Source organism: Meles meles, chromosome 7 (genome assembly GCF_922984935.1).
Source record: "Meles meles chromosome 7, mMelMel3.1 paternal haplotype, whole genome shotgun sequence".
Taxonomy (NCBI): Eukaryota; Metazoa; Chordata; class Mammalia; order Carnivora; family Mustelidae; genus Meles; species Meles meles.
Window position 1 is genome coordinate 54,329,559 of NC_060072.1, and position 23,601 is coordinate 54,353,159.

At 33.6% G+C, this 23,601-nt stretch overlaps 1 protein-coding gene and 1 pseudogene across 4 annotated transcripts; both read right to left on the bottom strand.

Moving 5' to 3' along the window:
- Positions 1–5,230: 5,230 nt before the first annotated feature.
- KLRK1 (killer cell lectin like receptor K1) lies at positions 5,231–21,672 on the bottom strand. Of its 4 annotated transcripts, none has more exons than XM_046013787.1 (8): positions 21,524–21,671; positions 20,449–20,555; positions 19,108–19,215; positions 13,630–13,722; positions 13,166–13,201; positions 12,649–12,800; positions 12,013–12,116; positions 5,231–5,395 (listed from the first exon to the last, which is right to left on the bottom strand). In XM_046013787.1, exons 2-8 carry the CDS (start codon positions 20,486–20,488, stop codon positions 5,278–5,280), a joined length of 651 nt encoding a protein of 216 aa, XP_045869743.1. In that variant the 5' UTR covers positions 20,489–20,555; positions 21,524–21,671; the 3' UTR covers positions 5,231–5,277. The 4 variants fall into 4 exon arrangements, with proteins under 4 accessions (XP_045869743.1, XP_045869742.1, XP_045869744.1 ...); XM_046013786.1 differs by having other exon boundaries at positions 20,449–20,558; XM_046013788.1 differs by lacking the exon at positions 5,231–5,395 and adding an exon at positions 6,457–6,639 and having other exon boundaries at positions 20,449–20,558; positions 21,524–21,672.
- A 1,146-nt stretch (positions 21,673–22,818) lies between these two features.
- On the bottom strand, positions 22,819–23,290 carry LOC123947601 (annotated as a pseudogene).
- Positions 23,291–23,601: the final 311 nt, after the last annotated feature.

The following is a 23,601-nucleotide window of genomic DNA, read 5'->3' on the forward strand; positions in this document are numbered from 1 at the left end:
TTATTTATTTGACAGAGAGAAATCACAACTAGGCAGAGAGGCAGGCAGAGAGAGAGGAGGAAGCAATCTCCCTGCAGAGCAGAGAGCCTGATGTGGGGCTCGATCCCAGGACTCTGGGATCATGACCTGAGCTGAAGGCAGAGGCTTTAACCCACTGAGCCACCCAGGCGCGAGGGAGCCCTTTCTGGTGGAAGAGAACTTCATTTGGACCTCTGTGGTTCTCTTAGACACATCTGACTTAAAATAGAAAAAACCACAAGACTGTGAAAAAGGCAAAAAAATATTGTCAATAATGAAATACAGCAGACAACACACACACACACACACACACACACACACACACACACATGAGTTGCAGATACATAAACAATACACATATGCAGTTACCGGACCAGGACTTTTTTTTTTTTTTCAGACTAGGACTTTAAAATAAGTATAATAAATGTGTTTAGCAATGATAGAAAAATATAGACAAGATCGATCTAATTAACATATGCTAAGAATTTCAACAGAAAATTTGAATCTTTAAAACAAATGGACGTTCTAAAACTGAAAAGTAACATTTGACATGAAAAACTCACTGGATAGGTTAAATGGGAGATTGCGACAAATGATATAATATTGGTAAACTCAAAGTCTGGTGAATGTAACCCATGAACTGAAACTGAGACAAACAAAAGTAGAAAAATAAAAACAGATAAACGGATGAACAAAATGTGTTATATGTGGAGCTGGGGCTGCAGGCTGAGGAGAGAAAGAAAGGGATCCAACACCAACCCTCCCCCCACCGGAAATTAAATGAAATGAAACCTGACAAACTAAGAGCAGGATTAACAGAAATGAATTCATATCATGTCACAGTCCAAATGCTGAAAGCGAAAATGAAGAAAAATATTCATAGTAGATAGAAAAATAGAAACAGCCCAAGCAGTTTACCTCTCTCTCTCTCTCTTTTTTAAAGATTTATTTATTTATTGGAGAGAGAGGAAGAGAGGGAGAGGAGGTGGGAGGGACCGACAGGGAGAGTGTCCCAAGCAGATTCCATGTTGAGCACAGAGCTGGACCCAGGGCTGGATCTCAGGACCCTGAGATTACAACTTGAGCTGAAACCAAGAGTCAGACGCTTAACTGACTGAGCCACCCCGGGGCCCCCTCCCAAGCAATTAACTTAACAGAAATAGAGGAAGGCATAATTTTCTCACCTTGAAAGTGAGAAAAATAGCTGCCAAAACAATTTTACATATCCAGCGAAATACCTTTTAAAGATTAAAGTAAAACGAAAGTATTTAAGAAAAATCAAGCTTTTGTGTGGCGCCTGAGTGGTTCAGTGGTTAAGGGCCTGCATTCAGCTCAGGTCATGATCCCAGGGTCCTGGGATGGAGCTCCGCATGGGCTCCCTGCTCAAAGGGAAGCCTGCTTCTCTGTCTCCTACTCCCCCTGCTTGTGTTCCCTCTCTCCCTGTGTCTCTCTCTCTCAAATAAATAAATAAAATCTTAAAAAAACAATTTGTCAACTGCAATTTGTCAACAGCAGCAGCCTTGATAGTAATGGAGGTAAGAAATGGCAACTCTGATTATGTATTTATGTATCTGCACTTTAAATATCCATATATATGCCCACTTTAAGTAAATATATAGATACCAATCAGATTACAGACATATTAGAGGTTGTGAGTAAGAGAAAGAGAAACTTCAAGGATGACTCCAGGTTTGTGTTTGTTTTAGATTTTTTATTTGGGCATAATTTTACAACTATAAAAACCCTGCAAAGCAGTACAAAAGCTTATACTCTTCATCCAGAAACTACTTAAATGTTGAAGTACTATCATATTTATTATAATCTTCCCTCTCTCTATCTTCCTCGGTCCCCTGTTCCTCCTCTCTCTCAATGTTTGTTTTTGTGTCTAACAAATTTGGACGGTTAACTGTGTCCTTTCTTTCAAGAGTGGGTTGAAGTTGCTTTCCTGCAAGAAATAACAATACTAATGGTATTGTTAATAGGCAGACCAATATTCACCTTGAACTACTTTATTTTTTTTAATCTGAAAATATCTTTATTTTGCCTACATGTTTAAAAATGTTTTTATGGGCATAGACTTGGAATTTACTGTTTTTTTTCAGCAGTTTATTTTTAAAAATGAATTTTAAATTCAATTAGCCAGAGTTGAATGCAATTCTTTTGGACGTGGCTCTCAGTTTATATGAATTCAGCTTTTTGACATTCTACTTATAAGTGAGATCACATGGTATTTTTTTCTATGTCTGCCTTATTTCACTTAGCATAATGTGCTCTAAGTTCATTTCATATTGTCACAAATGTCAGGATCTCCTTCTCTTCTGGGCCTGAATAATTATTCCATTACTTACATGTATCACATTTTCTTTATCCATTCTTTTGTTGGTGGACACTGGGTTTTTTCCATGTCTGTGCTTTGTAAATAAGAATGCAATGAACATGAGATGCAGGTAGCTTTGAGACAGTGATTTCAAGCTGCTTCTTAATTTTCTTGAGCTCAAAATAATTATGTCAAAGAGGCATATTTTAGGGTGACATATTCTGTTTTGCTTCACTAGAAAGGATCCTTGTTACTATTTCCTGAAATGTAGGTTTTATTTGTTATTTTGTATATGAGATTGTAGCCATGGAGTGTTCCAGTTTTAGAAAGATAACTTGAATTTAACCCTTTAGGAAAGGTGGCCCCTAAGCTTTATCTTGTATTTCCGGTGCTCCATGACAACAATCAAAACAGAAACTAAGGTTCTCTGAGTTTACAGTAGATCATCAGAATGAAAGTCAGTTTCTGTGGTTGCTTTTCTCTTGGGAATCCCATTTTCACTAAATTGTGAGATTCTAGTTTTTTATTTTTTACCATCTTGTTGTAGCAGGGTTATCCCTAAACTGTAATACATTACATAACAGTATTACAAAATGTTTTTTGCTATTTTCGGTGGGACCTAGTAGCATGCTATTTTCCCTTCTTTAATTCCAGAAACAGTAGCATAGTCCAATTTATATTGCTTTATTTCTTTAAAGCAAACATATGTGATTTTTTGCACACTTTCTATGATTTAAATATTTAATAATAAAACCTTAAAACAAGTGTGACTAAATGTTAAATATTTAATAATAAAATCTTTTAAAAAGTGTGACTAAATGTTAAATTTTGTTAATTATGAGTGGTGCATATTACAACTTTACACAAGAATTTAAAAACTAATTTGGACTAACACATTCCTCAGCCCTTGATTGAGAAAATAAAAAATTTTCTCCATGGCATTTTATGTTCATTCCCCCCCCCAAAATGCTATTCAACCCCCTTCTTCATGCCCCTCACAAAGCACACAAGTGGCAATTACACTTAGAAAAGAATAAAAAATATAATGGGGTACACAAAGCTCCACATTTTTTAGCCTCTGTTTCTCTCTCCTCCACTTTGTGGGCTCCTCATCTTCTTCATCATTCTGCTCTGCTCAAATTGTTTTTTTTGGGGGGGGAGTAATTGTTTTGCTTTACAATTTTTTTAAAATTGAGTATAGTGCACAGACAATATTACATTAGTTTCAGGTATGCAAGCAACCTAAGTGTCCATCAATAGATGAATGGATAAGGAAGAGATGGTGTGTATACATAATGGAATATTGCACAGCCATAAAAAGAGGATGAGATTGTGCCACGTGAGACAACATGGATAGGTCTGAAGGGTATAATGCTAAGTGAAATCAGTCAGACTGAGAAAGACATACCATATGACTTCACTCATACGTAGAACCTAAAACAAATAAATGAATAAGCAAACAAAAAGCAGAATTAGTACAAACTGGCTTTCGATCTTTTTTTTTTTTATTGTGTTATGTTAGTCACCATACAGTACATCATTAGTTTTTGATGTGGTGTTCCATGATTCATTAGTTACGTATAACACCCAGTGCTCATCACAACATGTGCCCTTCTTAATACCCATCACCATATTACCCCCTCCCCCAGCCCTCCTCCCCTCTGAAACCCTCACTTTGTTTCCTGGGGTCCACAGTCCCTCATGGTTCATCTCCCTGTCTGATTTCTCCCTCTTCAGATTTCCCTCCATTCCCCTAAGGTCCTCTGTGCTATTGCTTCTGTTTCACATATGAGTGAAACCATATGATAGTTGTTTTTCTCTGGTTGACTAACATCACTTAGCATAAGGAACGTTATTCAGCTGTAGAAGGAATGAATACCACCATTTGCATCAACATAGATGGAACTGGAGGGGATTATGCTAAGTGAAGTAAGTCAAGCAAACTGGCTTTCCTTAGAGTCATAAACTCTTCCAACATTTGCAAGTAGTATTCCATTTGCTAGGAGTCTGTTATCCTTATGATTTGTCCAGACAACTTCTAATCACTCTGTAAGTTTCCATTCAGGTGTCATTTTCTCACTGAAGCCTGGAAAGTCCTCTTCAAACTCAATTCTTTAATTTTCTGTATTTTGTAATACCTAGTGCTATATTCTTACTGTGAGGAGTAATTCAATTTCTGTCACACATCTCATGTACTGCATTAAACTAGTAGTGGCATTTTGAAATTTTGAGGAAAAATTTGTTGCTATTTCAACTTTCATTTCGAAAACTTTTAAATATAGCAAATGTAATGAACCATCATATACTCTTCACCCAGCTTTAAATTTATTTAATTTTCAAAATTTTTGAGTTTGAAAAACTCTAAAAGTCTTCTTAGTGTAATATTTGTGCACATTTAATAAAGTTGTAGCTTGAAGTTTAGTTTAACCCTGGGTTTCATCAACAGTTTATTAAATATAAAAATGAATTTGTTCATCACTAGAAATTTTACAAAAATTAAACAAAACATTTTTATAGAAGATAAATTCTTTAATTATCAGCCTTTATTCCCCTGCAAGGTTATTTTTGTGCCAGGTCATAGATGGAAAAATAATTCAATAACTATAGGCAGAATTTTCTTCTGGAAGTTTTATTCATGGAGAACATTCAGAGAAAGGCTTATTTTTTTTAAAGATTTTATTTTTATTTATTTGAGATAGAGCGAGAGCGAGAGAGCGCACACACACACACACACACACACACACACACACATGCAAGGATGAAGAGGGGGTGGGGCAGAGGGAGAAGCAGGCTCAGGAGGAGAGCTTGACTTGAGGCTCATCCCGGGCCCCTGCAATCATGACCTGAGCTAAAGATAGAGCCTTAACCAACCGAGCCACGCTGGCACCCCAAGAATGGCTTCTATGTTCTTGAATTCTTTATTTTTTATAAATGATAAGCATTTACACAATCCTTTGCATGCAGATGTATGTGTTTGGAGTTGAACAATTTTCAGTATAACCTTTAAAACTTGATCCATAAACTGCACAGGTTCCATTCTGCATTTCAACCATTGTTAATCTAGAAGGACAAATTATATTTGTGACTTTATTAACACATATTTAAATGTTTAATATGTAAATTAATTCAAACAATACATATTTATTAATGCATAAATATAAAAATGCAATACAACAAATCTAAATATAGGTATTGAAAAAATGTTGTTTCAGAAGGTTTTAGGATCATGCCTAGTCTTTCTTAGTTAAAGATATGCAAAATATAGCCAACTCAGTTATAAAAGCAAAAACTTCATTCTATTATGAATTATATGCCACTATTTTTTCTACATTGGAAATTAGTCAATTTAGGAAGTCTGGAATCTCTTGATATATGTTCCTGAGTGAAATGAAAGTTTTTAAATTTTTTAAGCATATCAAATAGATTAGAACTTAGAATTCAATTTAGAAGTCAGCAGATGTCATGTTTTATGTAAAAATAAACAATCGTCTTTGGATATATGCAAATTTACTTGGTAAGGAAATAATTATAAAATTCTTTTGTATATGAAATGTCTGTGTATATATATAAGTACATATATATATAATCTATGTGTGTGTGTGTGTGTAGACATTCCACGTAGAGATAGTTACTTTTTATTTTTTCATATAGAAATAGTTCTATCTGTGTATCTATTTTGCTTCAGAGTCTGATGATTTGTATTCTGCCAGGAACTTGTGGGAAATAGAAGGCCAAGGAAAGAGTGAGGATACATCAGTGTAAATCTGAACAAAAAAATAGAGAAAGACCATGGTCTGATAGTTTGTATTCAAAAGGACAAGAGAAGAGACTCAGTCCATATAGAAACCGTTAGCTACCAGAGGAGAAAAAATTAAGATATTTTTAGTAACTGCTGTTAGTTGGTCTCAATCTATGTACATTAGGGTCTCATTTTTTAAAAATATTTTATTTATTTGACAGAGAGAAATCACAACTAGGCAGAGAGGCAGACAGAGAGAGAGGAGGAAGCAGGCTCCCCGTGGGGCTTGATCCCAGGACCCCAGGATCATGACCTGAGCTGAAGGCAGAGGCTTTAACCCACTGAGCCACCCAGGTGCCCCTAGGGTCTCATTTTTAAATCTCACTTTTTTTTTTTTCGATTCCTTCCATTTCTGTGTGTTTTCCCATACCATTTGTATCATTCTGCCAGAGTACTGATGATTCTGGATGGTACTTATTTGCTTATAACCGTATCTTTAACTGAAGTGTGAAACCCCTGAAGGAATTGTGTCCTATTCATCTCTGTCATTATCTCTGCAAAGTTCCTGGGAATTGAATAACACTCAAAAAATATCACATGCATAACTGAAATTTATTTTGCTAGTTGTTTTGCTTTTGCTTCTAAAACAAACATTTACACTTAAAGCATGGAAAATACTGAGATAAGGTGAAACAAGTTTTATTAGTATTTCTGGAGAATAGACTGGTTTTTGTCAAAAATAAAATTGCAAGCCATACAGAAATGAGGTCATTCCACATCAAGTTTAAGGTATACTGGGGCCTCCAAATTCCAAATATATGATGAAGTAGGAGCATAGGTAGTACCTGTTACAATGAATATAAGGGGAGATATGAAAGAAACAGATGGCAGTAAAAGATTATGCATTGATTACTGCCAACTAACCATTAGGGAAGCAAGGTGAATTTCAAAATCAAGGAGAAGCGATTTTTTAAAAAGATTTATTTATTTATTTTAGATAGAGGGAGAGAAAGGGAGAGAGGGGCAGAGGGAGAGAATCTTCACAGACTCCCCTCTGATGGTGGAGTCCAAAGTGGAGCTTAATCTCATGATCCATGAGATCATGACCACAGCTGAAACCAAGACTGGGATGCCCAACCAGCTGAACCACCCAGGTGCCTTGAGAAGGGATTTTTTAAAGGTCATTCAATAGTAATTCTGGCTATAGAGTAATAAAGACATTTATTTGAATCCCTACCAGAACTATTAATCATTTTATAGTGTAGGTGAATTGTTATACACTTTAAAACCCTGTTTATTACCTGCAAATTTAAAAATGACCCCATTATAGAGGTTTTTAAGAGTGCTCAATGAAAAGATACATATGAAGAGTATAAAACTGTCTGTGACAGAAAGGAATCAGCTAATTAACCAGACATTAGCATTAATGTTGTTGAGGTGTTTTTATTATCTCTACAGAACTAGAGATTCAAATAAGTAAAATACACTTGAAATAAAGAATTAAAAACTTTTATAGTTTTATATAAGAAAAAGCACAAGTTAACTTCATTCCAATTTCAATTTGTTTAATGTATTTGTAACTGTAGTGTGTCTGAGGGAAAGGAAAGAGAAATGAAAGGGGGGGGTGGAATTTGAAGAAATAATAGTAGTAAATTTTTAAATTTTTCTGAAAATTATAAACTCATAGATCTAAGAGTCTCAACAAAACACAAGCACAAGGGGAAAAAAAAAACTAACCTAAGGCATATTACAATCCAATTTCTCAAATCCAGTTATAAAGAAAAACTATTAAAGTAGCTAGAGGTGGAAAAAATATATATTATAGGATGGCTAAATGAATTGAAAATGAGATACACCAGTATGCTGCCTGCAAGAGACTTACTTTGAGGACACACATAGGCCAGAAGTGAATGAATGGTGGGTGATATTCCATGCAAAACCAAGTAGGTGTGGCCATAGTTATATCAGTCAAAATAGACTTTAAGTCAAAATCAGTCACAGAAGACAAGAACATCACTATATTATAGTAAAGGGGTTGATTAATCAAGAGGATAAAACAATTTTAAATATATATTCACCCAACATTGGAACACCTAAATATATAAAGAACTTACTAACAGAACTGAAGGGAGAAAGAGATAGCAATACAGTAACATGGGGAATTTCAATATTGTACTTGTAACATTAAATAGACATGAGGCAATTAATAAGGAAACAGTAGATTTGAATAACACTATAGACCAAATGGGTCTAACAGACAAATCCAGAACATTCAATCCAACAGAAGTAGATTACACATTCTTCTTAAGGGCATATGAAATATTCCCCAGGATAGATGATATATTGGGCCACAAAGCAAGCCCTAACAAATTTATGGTTAAAAATCATATCAGGTGTTTTTAATGACCACAATGGTATGAAACTAGAAATTGATAGCAGGAAAAAAAACAGAAAATTTCACAAATACACAGAAATTGAGCGGCATGCTCCCAAATAACCAATGGATTAAAGAAGAAATCCCAACTTTTGTAGCAACATGGACGGGACTGGAAGAGATTATGCTGAGCGAAATAAGTCAAGCAGAGAGAGTCAAGTATCATATGGTCTCACTTATTTGTGGAGCATAACAAAGAACATGGAGGACATGGGGAGATGGAGAGGAGAGGGGAGTTGAGGGAAACTGGAGGGGGAGATGAACCATGAGAGATTATGGACTCTGAAAAACAGCCGGAGGGTTTTGAAGGGGCGGGGATGGGGGTGGGAGGTTGAGGAACCAGGTGGTGGGTAATAGGCAGGGCACATACTGCATGGAGCACTGGGTGTGATGCCAAAACAATGAACACTGTTATGCTGTAAATAAACAAATTAAAAAAAAAATTTCTCCATAAAAAAAAAAGAAATCAAAAGAGACATCAAAAAGTATCTTGAGATGAACAAAAATGAAAACACAATATACCAAAACTTATGGAATATAGCAAAGCCATTAGTTATAAGAGGGGATTTTATAGGAATAAATGCCTAAATGAAGAGAACAGAAAGATCTCAGATGAGCAACCTAATGTATACATGTAAATATGTTATATATATAACATATGTAGTCCAATAATATGCATATCATATGATATTATATCTAGTATACAACATGACTATAGTTAGCAATACCGTGTTATATACTTGAACGTTGCCAACAGAGTTAATTTTAAATGTTCTCACCAAAAAAAAAATAAATAAATAGAAATTGTGGTCAAGTGAAGGTGTTAAATGTGTTAACTAACATTTATTGTAGTAATCACTGAACAATATATATATGTGTATCAAATCATCATATTGTGCACCTTAAACTTACACAATGTTATATGTTAATTATATCTTAACAGGCTAGAAAAAAAATAGTACAAAGTTTAAAAGGAAGAAATGGAAGGATACTATGAAAGAATCCTATACTAATACATAAGTGATATAATACCGTTACTAAATAAGTCAGAGAAAGAGAAATGCCATATGATTTCACTCATATGTGGAATGTAAGAAAAAGAAGATGAACATACAGGAAGGGAAGGAAAAAATAAAGTAAGATGAAAATAGAGAGGGAAGCAAACCATAAGAGATTCTTAGTTATTGGGAACAAACTGGGGTGCCAGAGGGAAGTTGGGTGGGGGAATGGAGTAGTTGGGTAATTGGCATTAAGGAACGTACTTGATGTAATGAACAATGGGCATTATAATGAACAGTACTTGATGAATCACTGAACTTTATCACTAAAACTAATAAACAGCGAATTGGGCAAATAATAGACAAATAACAAGATAAAGACTTAAATGATATAAATAATCACATAGAAAGTGAATGTCTTAAACTTCATCAAAAGGGCAGAGATCATTAGATTTGATGAAAAAAGACTCCCAACTGTAGTCTGTCTATAAAAGTATTCTGTCCATAGAAGTTAGTTGTAATATAAATACACAGATAGGTTAAACAGAAAGGAATGCAAAATAAATACCACATCAGCACTAATCAAAGAGAACCTGACATGGCTATATTTATAATAGACAAAGGAAGATTTCACAGCACAAAATGTCATTATGGAAAAAGATTACATAATGATAAGAGTCATAAATTCATCAAGAACGAATTTTCTTGATTCATTCAATGAATGAATGTAAACATTCATTGATAAATGTTCATTCATTGAATGAACCCAAACACTTATCAATAGAACTTCAGAATATTTTGGGAAAAAATTTTTGAAATACCACCAATACATAAATCCATAATTATACTCCAAGATTTCAATATCTGTCTCTCAGTAATTAAAAGAATAAGTAGAAAATCAGAAAGGATATGGAAGACTGGAGCAATACTCCCAACTAACTTGACCTGATTGAAATTATAATACACTTGTCCCAAGAATCGTGTAATACACATTCTGTTCAAGTTACATTGAACGTTTGGAAAACAGACCATAGTCAGGTCCATAAAACTAATCTAAATAAATTTAAGTGGATTCAAGTCATACAAAGTATGTTCTTTGATTAAGATGGAACTAAATTAGAACTCAGTAAAAGAAAAATCTCTGGAAAATTCCAAATGTTGGAAACTAAATAACACACTTCTGAATAATCCATGGATCGAAGAAGAATGCAAATGGGAATTTAGAAGCTATTTTGAAGTGAATAAAAATGAAAACATAGTACCTCAAAACATGTGAGGATGTTGCAAAATTATCTTACATATTTGTAGCCTGAATGTTTCTATTAGGAAAAAAATTTTCAAACCAATAGATCAGTTTTCACTACAAGAAACTATGGTGATTTTCTTTCTCTTTTCTTTAGAGGATAGATAAATGCGAGTCCTTTAATACAGCTGAAGGTTGAATGAGGAGCCTATGTGAGTGAATACTGAAAGAAATATAGTGGAAGTGGGGAGCAGAAATGAATGAAATAGAAAATTGAAAAATAAATGGTAAATACACACAAAAAAGATGTTCGTCATTATTAGTTACTAGCGAAATGCAAGTTAAAACCACAATGAGATACCACTACACACCTATGAGAATGGCTAAAATGTCAGGGATGTAACAAGTGTAGACCAGGATGGAGAGCAACTAGAACTCTCATACACTGCTAGTAGGAATGTAAAATGGCACAGTTACTTTGGAAAATAGTTTGGCAAGTTCTTAAAAAGTCAAACACATACTTATTATATTACCCAACCATTCTACTCTTACATATAAATGTAAGAGAAAAGAAAGCCTATGTTCATACAGACTTGTACACAAATATTCATAGCAAGTAGCTTTATTGCTAATAGTCAACAACTGGAAACTACCTATCTATCCATCAACAGAGGAAAGGAAAAGCAAATTGAGTGACTCATAAATGGAATACCTCCAGGAACAAAAATAAATTAATCCTTCATACATGCTATGATGTGGCTGAATCCAAAATAACTATGCTGGGTGAGAAAGCCAGACATAAGAATGGCACATATGGCAGAAATCCATTTATATTAAATTCTATAAATTGCTAACTAATCTATAGTGACATAAAGTAGGTTAGTTGTCTGGGGTCAGAAAGAGCTGGGCAGAAAGGGGTAAGAAGGAGAGATTACAAGGGTGCAAAGTGAAAGTTTTGCAGGTGAAACTTCTAGAAAGAATATGAGTTTGATACTTAACTTCTCTGCTTTAGTCTCTTCATCTGTGAAACGGGCATAGTATTAGATTTACCTTGTGCAGTACTTAGCACATAGCAAACAATGTTACTCATTATAATTGGTATTGGCTGCTCTGTCTATAATCTCCTAAATTTAGGCCCTCAGGGTCTTTTGCTGAATCTATTAGAATATGGGAACATCCTGGCATTGTGTGAAATAACATTATCTTGAATGACCATAGGGAGAGCTTAGAGACAAACCCACAAATAGACTCCTTAAGACTTACTGGTTCTGTAGGAGAATGGTGCCATCTTCCCACTGCCAAGATCCATTTGTTGGAATTTGTATTAGTCCCATCCAATGGTATGATTTCACTAATTTAAAGAAGTCCTGTTTGAGACCACACATAAAATCAGTGCTAAGAATTTTAATTAATACAAAGCTATAATCATTTAATCATTTTTTCACCACGCTTGGGGAAATGCATTCTGTCCTCTAGCCTAATTCTCACTTAAACACTGCACATAATACCTAAAATTTCTGTGCTTTCTTATTTTTACTTATTTTTTTAAATTTTAAATTTTTATTTAAAAAAAAAGACTATCTGTTTGAGATGAGGGGAGCACACAAGTTGTGGGGCAGAGGAGGTAGAGGGAGAGGGAGAAGCAGGCTCTCCACTGAGCAGGGGGCCTGATGCAGGGCTCCATCCCAGGACCCTAGGATCATGACCTGAGCTGAAGGCAGATGCTTAACCAACTGAGTCACCCCAGTGCCCTGTGCATTCTTATTTTCGATGCGAAAAATTTTAGGATGGATATATCTGAGTCTTAGTGTCTCTCTTATGTTTCAGGTTCATATTTCAGTGAGTTGCCTCCCATGTTAGGACTGAGTATAATAAGGGAAATTAAAACAAATACTCAACCTGATCTTCTCTGCTGTATATCTTCAGGAGACTGGAATTATGAGACATACAAGAAGCTTGGCTCTGGTACCAGTTTTTGCTCTCATTAAAAAATTGGTAACAGTTATTTTTATAACATATCCAGTTTTTAGGACATGGACCACAATAACTTTCTAGAAAGAGAGAACATATTATTAATTCTGTATAAGTCTGAAGATTGTAGCAGATTTTGTCTAGACAGGTTAAATACTCTTTTATTGTAACTTTAACACTCCAGATAACCAATTGGATCACCTCCAATGACATATCTTTACACATTTATAAAGAGAGACAGATGCCAAAACCAAGTATCTTCTGCTTTTTTAGAAGCACTCTTTCATTGTTAAAAAATAAAAATTTGGGGATATTATGGATTATGGACAAGAATTAATCATTTTCTCATACATTCTCTTGTTAATAACATTGGATACATGCTTATGCTCAATTATATAGAGATTCATGTAATCTGTGCTTCAAATATTAGAAAACTTTCACTTACCTTGCAAAGAAATTGGAGCTTCTTGGTTGAATAATGCTATTAAAATAATTAAGAGGATTAAGAGGTACAAACTTCCAGTTATAGAATAAGTAAGTCATGAAGATGAAAAGTACAGCATAGGGAATATAGTAAAAAATATAATAACAATGTATAGTGACAGATGGTGATTACATTCATCATTGTGAGCACTGAGTAATGTATAGAATTGTTGAATCACTATGTTGTACACCTAAAACTAATATAGCATTATATGTAAAACACAGTTCAATAATAAAAAAAATTAAAAGGTTATTAGTAAATAGTCCTAGCAAAAGTAGTTGACACATTTTTACACTAATAGCAAAAACATAAAGACACATACAATATTGCTAGTTTGTGTCTCTGTATTTCTGAATACTAATCAAAGTAATGCATTACAATCATTAGGTCAAGAATGTTCTATCTACTTCTCTACTATCACTTACAATGTATGAATATGGCTCCACATATCATTACCATTATAATGAAATGGATTCCCATAGCTATAGCAATGGCACGGGCTACAAAAAATGGAGATGCTGTCAAAAAAAAAAAAATGAGAAAGAATAGAAAATAAATATTAAAAAGTTTGGTATGTTCATGTTTGATATAAATGTTATGAGTGTTTTTTAGGGGGGAGGGACATCAGTACTTTTACTTAGAACAAGTGAAATAAGTACTTTGCAGGTGATTAAAAAAAAAAAAAAGACTACAGTAATGCATACTCCCTACTGTTTCTCTCTAAAAGTTCTCCAGTTTCCTCCATAGAATAAATCATGGCTATAATTTTAAAAATATTTTTATGTAGATACAATAATAAATGTAGACATTTCCCTTCAATCCCTTTTTAAAAACACATTGAAGAAACTGTGGAAAATACTTCATGATTTTTTTTTTTTTTTTTGCTTAAGAAAATATCTTAGTGATTATTCTCTATCATGTCTTATAAAGTCAAAATTTTATAAATAGTTGCTTTCATTGTATTTCATTGATAGGTGGACAAAATCTATTGACAAACTTAATTTTTTCCAACATGTATTTAAAATGTTTCTGAGTTTTGCTATTAGATATAACAATATGAATAATATTTTATACACATCTGCGTATATTTTTGAGTTCCTCTCTAAGAGAAATACCTGAGAGTAATTGCTGAGTCAAAGGGCATTTGCATTTAAAATTTTTGTACTGATTGAAATTTTCAGTCCAAAGAAGAAATACCAATTTATGTAGTACCAAAAATAAATTTAAAAGCCTGTTTGCTCACATCTTCTCTGCAGTAAATATTATTCGCATTTTAAAATATATAAACCTTATAGGCAATATTTTTAATTTAAATTCTGTTATTTTTTTCCTATTTTTCTGTTTTTCCTGTTATGAATAAGATTGGGCATCTTTTACTATGGTTAAATAATGTTTTTATTTTGTTTCTCTGATAATTCTCGTTTGTATTGAGTAGCTGGTTCCTTTTTGCTTTTTGGGTTAAGGGTATTAGTTCATTTCTTACCATATGTTTTGCAAACACACATCTCAGATATTTCTGCTTTAACATTATGAAATTGTGGGAGTATTGAATGTGTAATGGTTACCTTGATCAAATTTTCCTTTATGACTGATTTTTTTGGGATATGATAAAATGTCTTCATTATTCTTAGTTTATAAAGTATGTTGAACTCATGTGTCCTCATGTTATATGGTTTCCTTTCTTATTTGACCTATTTGGTGTGTGTGTGTGTGTGTGTGTGTGTAATAAATAAAGTAGGAACTTAAATTAAAATTTTTTTTCCAAATTGGGCACTGAATTTTTCTAACATCATTTACTGAATAAATCAATGTGTTCTCATTGCTATGAAATACCACCTTTAGCATGTAATACACTCATATTTGTATTTTCATTTATTCCTATATTCTTTATGCATTTTCTATTCAAACTATATGTAAAATTCCCTTAGTTTTGCAATATGCTTGAGTTTTTCACAGTACCCACAATATATATTACATTTCTTTTTCAAAATATTTTGGTTATCATTACACTTTATATGTACCTTAAGAACTTTAAAATAAAAAGAACTGGGGGCACCTGGGTTGCTCAGTGGGTTAAGTCTCTGCCTTTGGCTCAGGTCATGATCCCAGCTCCCTGGGATCAAGCCCCATATTGGGCTCCCTGCTTGGCAGGAAGCCTCCTTCTCCCTCTATTACTCCCCCTGCTTGTATTCCCTCTGTCGCTGCGTCTCTCTCTGTCAAATAAATAAATAAAATCTTTAAAAAAAATAAAAAGAAAAAAAAATAAAAAGAACTTTAAGCTTTTCAAGAACCTGTATGTTTAAAATATGGTAATTAATCTTTCAATAGAGTCACATTAAATGCATAAATATATGGAGATAATTTACATCTTTATAATGTCTTTTCCCATTATGCATGTCTTATTTTATGTTTGTCAATACAACTTTTTTTTTAAAGATTTTATTTATTTATTTGACAGAGATCACAAGTAGGCAGAGAGGCAGGCAGAGAGAGGGGGGAAGCAGACTCCCTGCTGAGCAGAGAGCCCAATGTGGGGCTCCATTCCAGGACCCTGGGATCATGACCTGAGCCGAACGCAGAGGCTTAACCCACTGAGTCACGCAGATACCCCTGTCAATACAACTTTAACTTGATAATTTTACTTCTAATGTTTTTAATTAAAAAGTTTATTTCTCTCTTTTTAAAAAAATTTTTGGTCTTATATATATGGAATTTTTGTTTCATCACATTTTTCTTATTTTTCTAGTTAGTAAGGCAATTGATTTTTATATCTTATCTTCAATTGAGTCCTCATATCAGATTTTCTTATTATTTGTCATATTTTTGAATGAAGCTTTTGAGGATCTTTAAAAGTATTTTAAATTACAAATAATTGCAAGTAATGTTTATTTTTCCTTTTTATTCTAATTTCACATCATTTGCTTTTTTCTTTTTCTTGGTTATTCATGTTGTCTAGCACCAGCAGAACAATTACTATTAGTCAACAACAATGACAGCAAAAATTCTTGTCTTTTCTAACTATAATAAAAATGCAGGGTCGCCTGGGTGGCTCAGTGGGTTAAAGCCTCTGCCTTTGGCTCAGGTCATGATCCCAGGGTCCTGGGATCGAGCCCCACATGGGGCTCTCTGCTCAGCAGGGAGCCTGCTTCCTCCCACCCCTTGCCTGCCTCTCTGCCTACTTGTGATCTCTGTCTGTGAAATAAATAAATAAAATCTGTAAAAAAAAATGCAGCTAGCATTTATCAATAAGCATAATGATAACTTCTGAATAAGTATATGTTTGAAAAAAGTATTTATGTATTAGAGATTTTAAAAATTAAGTTCTTTTAAATTAAGAACTCAGAGTGATTTTTATCTAAAACCTTTTCAACATTATGCATATGATCATATAAGCTTTCCCCTTTGATGACTACATATGGCACATTTCCCTCCCTATAATCCACTCATAAATAATCATTTATTTTTTAACACTTTATGAAGATTCATAAGTGACAAGTCTGTTGTTTTCCTTTCTGTGTAAACTATTTCAGGCTCCATTTTCAATGGTATTCTGGTTTGATAAAAGACAGAGAGCTTATCTCTGTACATTTTGAAACATTTCTGTGAATGACAATCAAACTGTTGCTTCCACACCTTTAAGAACAAAACTCTGAAAGATATTTTGTATTTCCTTTCCCTTTTGTTTCCATTTCACTTACCCTCCTTAAAGTTAGTTGTTCAGTAATTAGAAACTGCTGTCTCACATTCAATGTAATCTTTAGTCAAATACCAAAAGCATTTTTCATGGAGCTAGAACAAACAATCCTAAACTCTGTATGGAACCATGAAAGACCCTGAATACCCAAAGCAAACTTGAGAAAGAAAAGCAAAACTAGAAGCTTTACAATTCCAGATTTCCAGTTATATTACAAACCTGTAGTTATCCAGACAGTATGGTCCTGGCACAAAAATAGACACATAGATTAATAGAACAGAATATAAAACCCAGAAATGAACCCACAGCTCTATGGCCAACCAACCATTGACAAAGCAAGAAAGAATATCCAATGGAAAAAGGACAGTCTCTTTGACAAATGGTGTTGGGAAAATTGGAGAGCAACATGCAAAAGAATGAAAATGGATCACTTTCTTACACCATACACAGAAATAAATTTAAAGTTGATGAAAGACCTAAATGTGAGACAGGAAACCATGAGAATCCTACAGGAGAACAGAGACAGTAAACTCTTTGAGATTGGCCATAGCAACTTCCTACTAGTATGTCTCCTGAGGCAAGAGAAACAAAAGCATAAATAAACTATCGGAACTTATCAAAATAAAAATCTTCTTCATAGTGAAGGAAACACTCAACAGAACTAAAAGACAACCTACAGAATAGGAAGATACTTGCAAATGACATATTTGATAAAGGGTTAATATCCAACATATATGAAGAACTTATAAAACTAAACACCCAAAAAATAAATAACCCAGTTAAAATGGTCAGATGGCATGAATAGACATTTTACAAAGAAGACATCTAGGTGGCCAACAGACATATGAAAAGATGTCCAACATTACTCATTATCAGGGAAATACAAATCAAAACTGTGATGAGATATCAACTGACACCAGTCAAAATGGCTAAAATGGACAACACAGGTAACAACAGACATTTGTGAGGAACTGGAGAAAGGGTAACCCTCATGCATTGTTGGTAAGAATGCAAATTGTGGAAAACAGTATGGTGGTTCCTCAAAAAGTTAAAAATAGAACTATCCTACAATCCAACAATTGTGCTACCAGGTATTTACCCAAAGGATACAAAAATACTAATTTAAAGGGATATATGCACCCTGATGTTTACAGCAACATTATTAACATTAGCCAAATTTTGGAAAGATCCCAAATGTCCATTGACTGATGAATGGACAAAATGAATGGATAAAAAAGTTATATATATATATATATTATATTATATTTATATATATTATATTATATATATTTTTATATTATATTATATATATTTTATAATATATTATATATATTATATATATTTTATATATAGAATATTAGAATATTACTCAACCATCATAAAGAATGAAATCTTGCCATTTGCAATGGTGTGGGTGGAGCTAGAGAGTATTATGCCAAACAAAATCAGTCAGTCAGAGCAAGACAAATACCATATGATTTCAGTCATATGTGCAATTTGAGAAACAAAACAAATGAACCTAGGGGGAAAAAAGGCAAACCAAGGAACAGACTCTTACCTACAGAGAACAAACTGATGGTTACCAGAGGGTAGATGGGTGAGAGAGATGGGCTAGATAGGTGTTAGGGATTAAGGAGAGCACTTGTAATGAGCACCAGGTGTTATATATAAGTACTGAATCACTAAATTCTAAACCTTAAACTATTATTACACCATATGTTAACTAACTGGAATTTAAATAAAAACTTGAAAAAAAATCAAGAAACTGCTGTCTCAGTTGTCTTTACTATGTTAATGATAGTATCATTTATGGGGCATGAAAAAATCCTAAGCTGGGGCGCCTGGGTGGCTCAGTGGGTTAAGCCGCTGCCTTCGGCTCAGGTCATGATCTCGGGGTCCTGGGATCAAGTCCCACATAGGGCTCTCTGCTCAGCAGGGAGCCTGCTTCCCTCTCTCTCTCTCTCTCTGCCTGCCTCTCTATCTACTTGTGATCTGTCTCTGTCAAATAAATGTTTAAAAAAAAAAAAATCCTAAGCTGAACAATTTCTGCTAATTGTATTATATATTCCAATATTATACCAGAGTTAATTTCATTTCTGCTTTTCTCATTAAGGTAAAAGAAACTGACTGTTAATCACTGATCTAATCATATAGATTCCAACACTCACCTCAGTATAGTGAGAGAAGACAAATGGAGTATTGAACTTACGATTTTTTCCACATTTGCTTGTGATTAATGTAGACTTTCTCTTTTTCCATCGTGGAGAAGTACCATGCTTTACCAGTCCCAAGTTATAATTATGAACTTCATTCGTTTCTAGAGAAAAACAATTCAGGTCAATAGGAGTCATAGCCTTTCAGTCCCTTTGGTCATAGTTTTTCATATTTAACTTGACATACTGTTCATATCCTTTTTAAAGTATAACATCAAGTTACTTTTGTTTTATATTACTTCATTATTATGATCTTTGTACTTGTAATATGAATAAAATTATATTTATTCTATGGCAAAAGGTCTTTAGCAGATCTGTGCTATAAAATAAGGTAATTCTTAGTGTGTAATAAAATCTAACATTAAAATAAAGACAGTGTATAGTAAAATAGATAGGGACCTAGGGAGATAGACATGTGTTTAATTCATAGAGCCACATTTGCTAAGTTAATAACTTCACAAATTATACTCAAAAAAAAAAAAGGAAAAAAAAAAGAAAGAAAAGGGAAAAAGGAACTAAACACCAAAGGATATTAACACAACTTGTCATGAGTGGTTTAAAAAGTGAAATTAAAATAACATTCATTTAGAATCAATAATGTTAATCATGTAGTAAACAGTAATTGCCCTTTTTTTCAGTGAAGGGCATACAAATAATGTGTAAAATTTCAAGATAAAGACAAATAACCTGCCTCTGAACAAAACAAGTGAAAAGCCACTTTGCTCTCTTCCTGAAATAGTAATCATTACTTAATACATAAAAACTTCACATAATGAAATATTAATATTAATTATCTTTTATACCTAAAACTAAACTAAAGCATTGTTTGTACATACCATATGTAACATAATTATCAAACATGTGAAGAGGGTAGGTATTATTTTATGGATAAAAAAATTGAATGTTACAGGAGGCCCAAATCATATTTGTATTTAATATAATGCTAGAAATAGAAATTGACTAACGTACATATAACATGTTTTACATCTCTGTTTGATAGAGAAAGGAAACTCAAGTGCAGAGAAGATGTGGGTTGTCTAGATCTCAAAGCTAGAGACTAGTAAAAGTTTGATTAAAATTCTTCTGACTCCAAATCCTCATGATGTCATTATTTCAGGCTACCTCAAATTGTGAAAGATTTTACTTTAGGTAGTTAATGAAAGAAAGGAGGAAAAAAGCTTTCAAGTTTTTGAAAACTCCATTTAAAATATAACATGAAACGAATATAAATTAATTAGAGTAATTTGCTTTCTTATGCCTTGTACACTTGTATCAAATTCTGGAAATCTTAAAATTAGACACAGGCTAACCTACACATCTATGTGGAAAACACATACCCATGTTGGGACAAGCCCGCCGATCTCGGATCAGGTTCATTGTTGGATTATGACTATTTATTTACTCCAGGGATGAATCCAAAATCTTCATCTTGAAGATGACATATCTTCTTTAGAAAAATAAGAATACAAAAATATCACTACCGTTCATATATATAAAGAGGAAAATGGAAATAAGAATTCATACAAGCCAGGCAAAATTAAGTTTTTGCATTTCTTTTAGTTATAAAATAAAAAATAAATATTTAAAAATGCAATAGGTGTTTTTAATTCACCTACATTAAGCTACTTAATCAAAAATTTTTTCCATCACTGATCTTGAATGATAACACCTTAGTTTTCTATTTATAGTTATCTTACTTGGTGACAATATTTTTGGCAAGGCAAATTTGGATAAGACATATGAATTCTTTGGATGTTTGTTTCTAGTACATATTAATTCAACTTCTGTCCATAGTATCATCATTATTATCATCATCATCATCATCATCTATAAGTTATCATCACCATCTTTATTAGAAAAATAATCTCATGTTTATTTATATAGTAACATCTTACAGTGTCTAGAAGAGCTTTCAGAGAGAAAATGGCCATTAAATAAATATACGTAGTGCATAGATTTAAAAAAAGCTATTTCATATTTGATCATCATAGTAGGAAGTAACAATATGTTTTTTTCACTTTGCAAATAAAGTCGTGTATCACAGAAGGTAAGTGCCCTGCATAAGAACAGAAAATTCCTATATGTGAATTCAAATGGAAATTCAATCTTTTAATCCCAAATGTAGATTGATTCCTCTAGTTATGTTTAATGACAAGACTCCATCTTCTAGCAGCATCATAACATCTTATTCTTCAGTAAATATATCCTGCCTACTGGCCACTGAATATAGTGTAAACCAGTATATACCTCAGCAGTAAGAATTCCTTGATCTCCATAATTCTACTCAATGAAGCAATTATAGTTACCTTATGGTGTAAATATTTTTGGAAACTTTTTTGCGTTTGAAACCTCAAGAATTTCTCATTTCCTGAAAAACAGTTGTTAGAAACACAGACACACACAGAAACACACCTGATCAAAGAAGGAAGGTCTTGATTCGTCTGGATAAAAGTCTTCTATACAACTGAAAAATTAAGGCACGTCCTGAGCTATCACTTTAGAACTAAAACTAGAGCTGTACAGTCAATTCTGATTCCCAAGAAAGATATGGCAAGTGTTACTGTAATCTCATATTGTGAAGAAGCATAGCACAAACCACACTACTTCCACTTCATCACAGCACAGAAAATTCCACTACGTGGTGAAATAAATGGTAGGCGTTAAACATGACTTTATGACTTAAATGATGAATTCAGTGATAAGAAGGTTCCCAGAGTTTTGAGAAACACATGGTGTTATTAGATAATCTCTTTCTGAATTTTAAGTGAAAATTGTTCTAAAACATGGTTATAAGTACTGTGTGGGGGAAAATAAAGAAGAAAATTAAGTTAACTTCATAATCATCTTGTGAACATGCTGTTATAAATTTGAATGGAATCAAGTATGCTATATCATATAAGTTGGAACTATAGAAAGATATCTTCCATATGTATACAAATATATATCAGTATATGCACACACATAAGTGCATGCAAGTATAAAGTATAGTGCATAAGTGCATACAAGTATATATATACAGTATGTATGTATGTGTATTCACATGACCTTTTAATTATAAAAACATATGCATACAAAATAAAAGTTCCATAATGAAAAAGTGCATACAAAAATAAAAGTTCCATAATGAACCCTCATATGCATAGCTTCAACAATTATCAGTTTGTGGTTAATGACTTCATTTATGATATATGTGGTATCTCACACCATCTCTGCTCCTATTAAACAGGACCTTTTCTCTACTTTCCTTGTGAACATTGCTCATTATATTACTTTCTATTTCTCAGAACATTAGAACCAAATCTTATGCCAAAATACCAATATAATCAACTAATTTCTTAGTGTTCTGGTTTTTAGCTACTCATAATTTTTTTTACCTTAAAAAATGATAAAGAGGACTACCACACCCAAAAGGAGCCTGTGGAGGAAGGGGAACAGTCTTACACTATTGGTGGGAATGCAAACTGGTACAGCCATTATGGAAAACATATATATATATATATAATATATATATACATATATATATATGACATATAGGTGCTGGAATTGTGGAAAGTGTTGCAAAGAAGTTACTAAGCTGAAGGCAGGTGATACTGTCATCTTACTTTATACATCTCACAGTGTGAAGAATGCAGATTTTTTTCTTTTTTCTTTCTTATTTTTTTTTATCATGAAAAAACTGTATTTAGATTTAGCCAGCTGGACTCAGTTTAGATGATCCCAATTTTGTTGGCAACATCCAAAGCATCATAGTCAGGGGCCAGTCGAACGTATGCCTTCTTCTCTCCATCAGGCCTGATTAAGGTGTTGACCTTGGCTACATCAATGTCATAGAGTTTCTTCACAGCCTGTTTGATCTGGTGCTTGTTGGCCTTGACATCCACAATGAACACAAGTGTGTTGTTGTCTTCTGTTTTCTTCATGGCTGACTCAGTAGTCAGGGGGAACTTGATTATGGCATAGTGATCAAGCTTGTTTCTCCTGGGGGCGCTCTTTCGAGGGTATTTGGACTGCCTTAGGAGACGCAGAGTCTTGGGTCCTGGGAATGTAGGTGATGTGCGGATCTTCTTTTTTTTGTGACTGTGGACGCCTTTCAGCACCGCTTTCTTGGCCTTCAAAACCTTTGCTTTGGCTTTGGCTTTGGGAGGGGGCAGGGGCTTCCTTCTTAGCTTTTGGCGCCATCTTCGTAAAAGGGCTCTTTCTTATTTTTTTAAAGATTTTATTTATTTGACAGAGAGAAAGGGAGAGATCACAAGTAGGCAGAGAGGCAGGCAGAGAGAGAGTGGAAGCAGTCTCCCTGCTGAGCAGAGAGATTGATTATGGGCTCGATTCCAGGACCCTGAGATCATGACCTGAGCCAAAGACAGACACTTAACCAACTGAGTCAGCCAGGTGCCCCCGAAGAAAGGAGTCTTAAAGAGGCATATTCTAGTGTGAGGCCAGGATGGCGAATTAAAAAAAAATAAAAATAAAAAGGGAGAGGAAGAGTTAAA

Excerpts from the sequence above, each read along its gene's own strand:
- KLRK1 (XM_046013787.1), bottom strand. The coding sequence starts at position 20,488 with ATGAACCTGATCCGAGATCGGCGGGCTTGTCCCAACATGG. Across the intron at positions 19,216-20,448 it reads GCGGGCTTGTCCCAACATGG|AAACGAATGAAGTTCATAAT; the intron begins GTATGTGTTTTC and ends GTTTTTCTCTAG. Across the intron at positions 12,117-12,648 it reads TATACAGCAGAGAAGATCAG|GACTTCTTTAAATTAGTGAA; the intron begins GTTGAGTATTTG and ends GGTCTCAAACAG.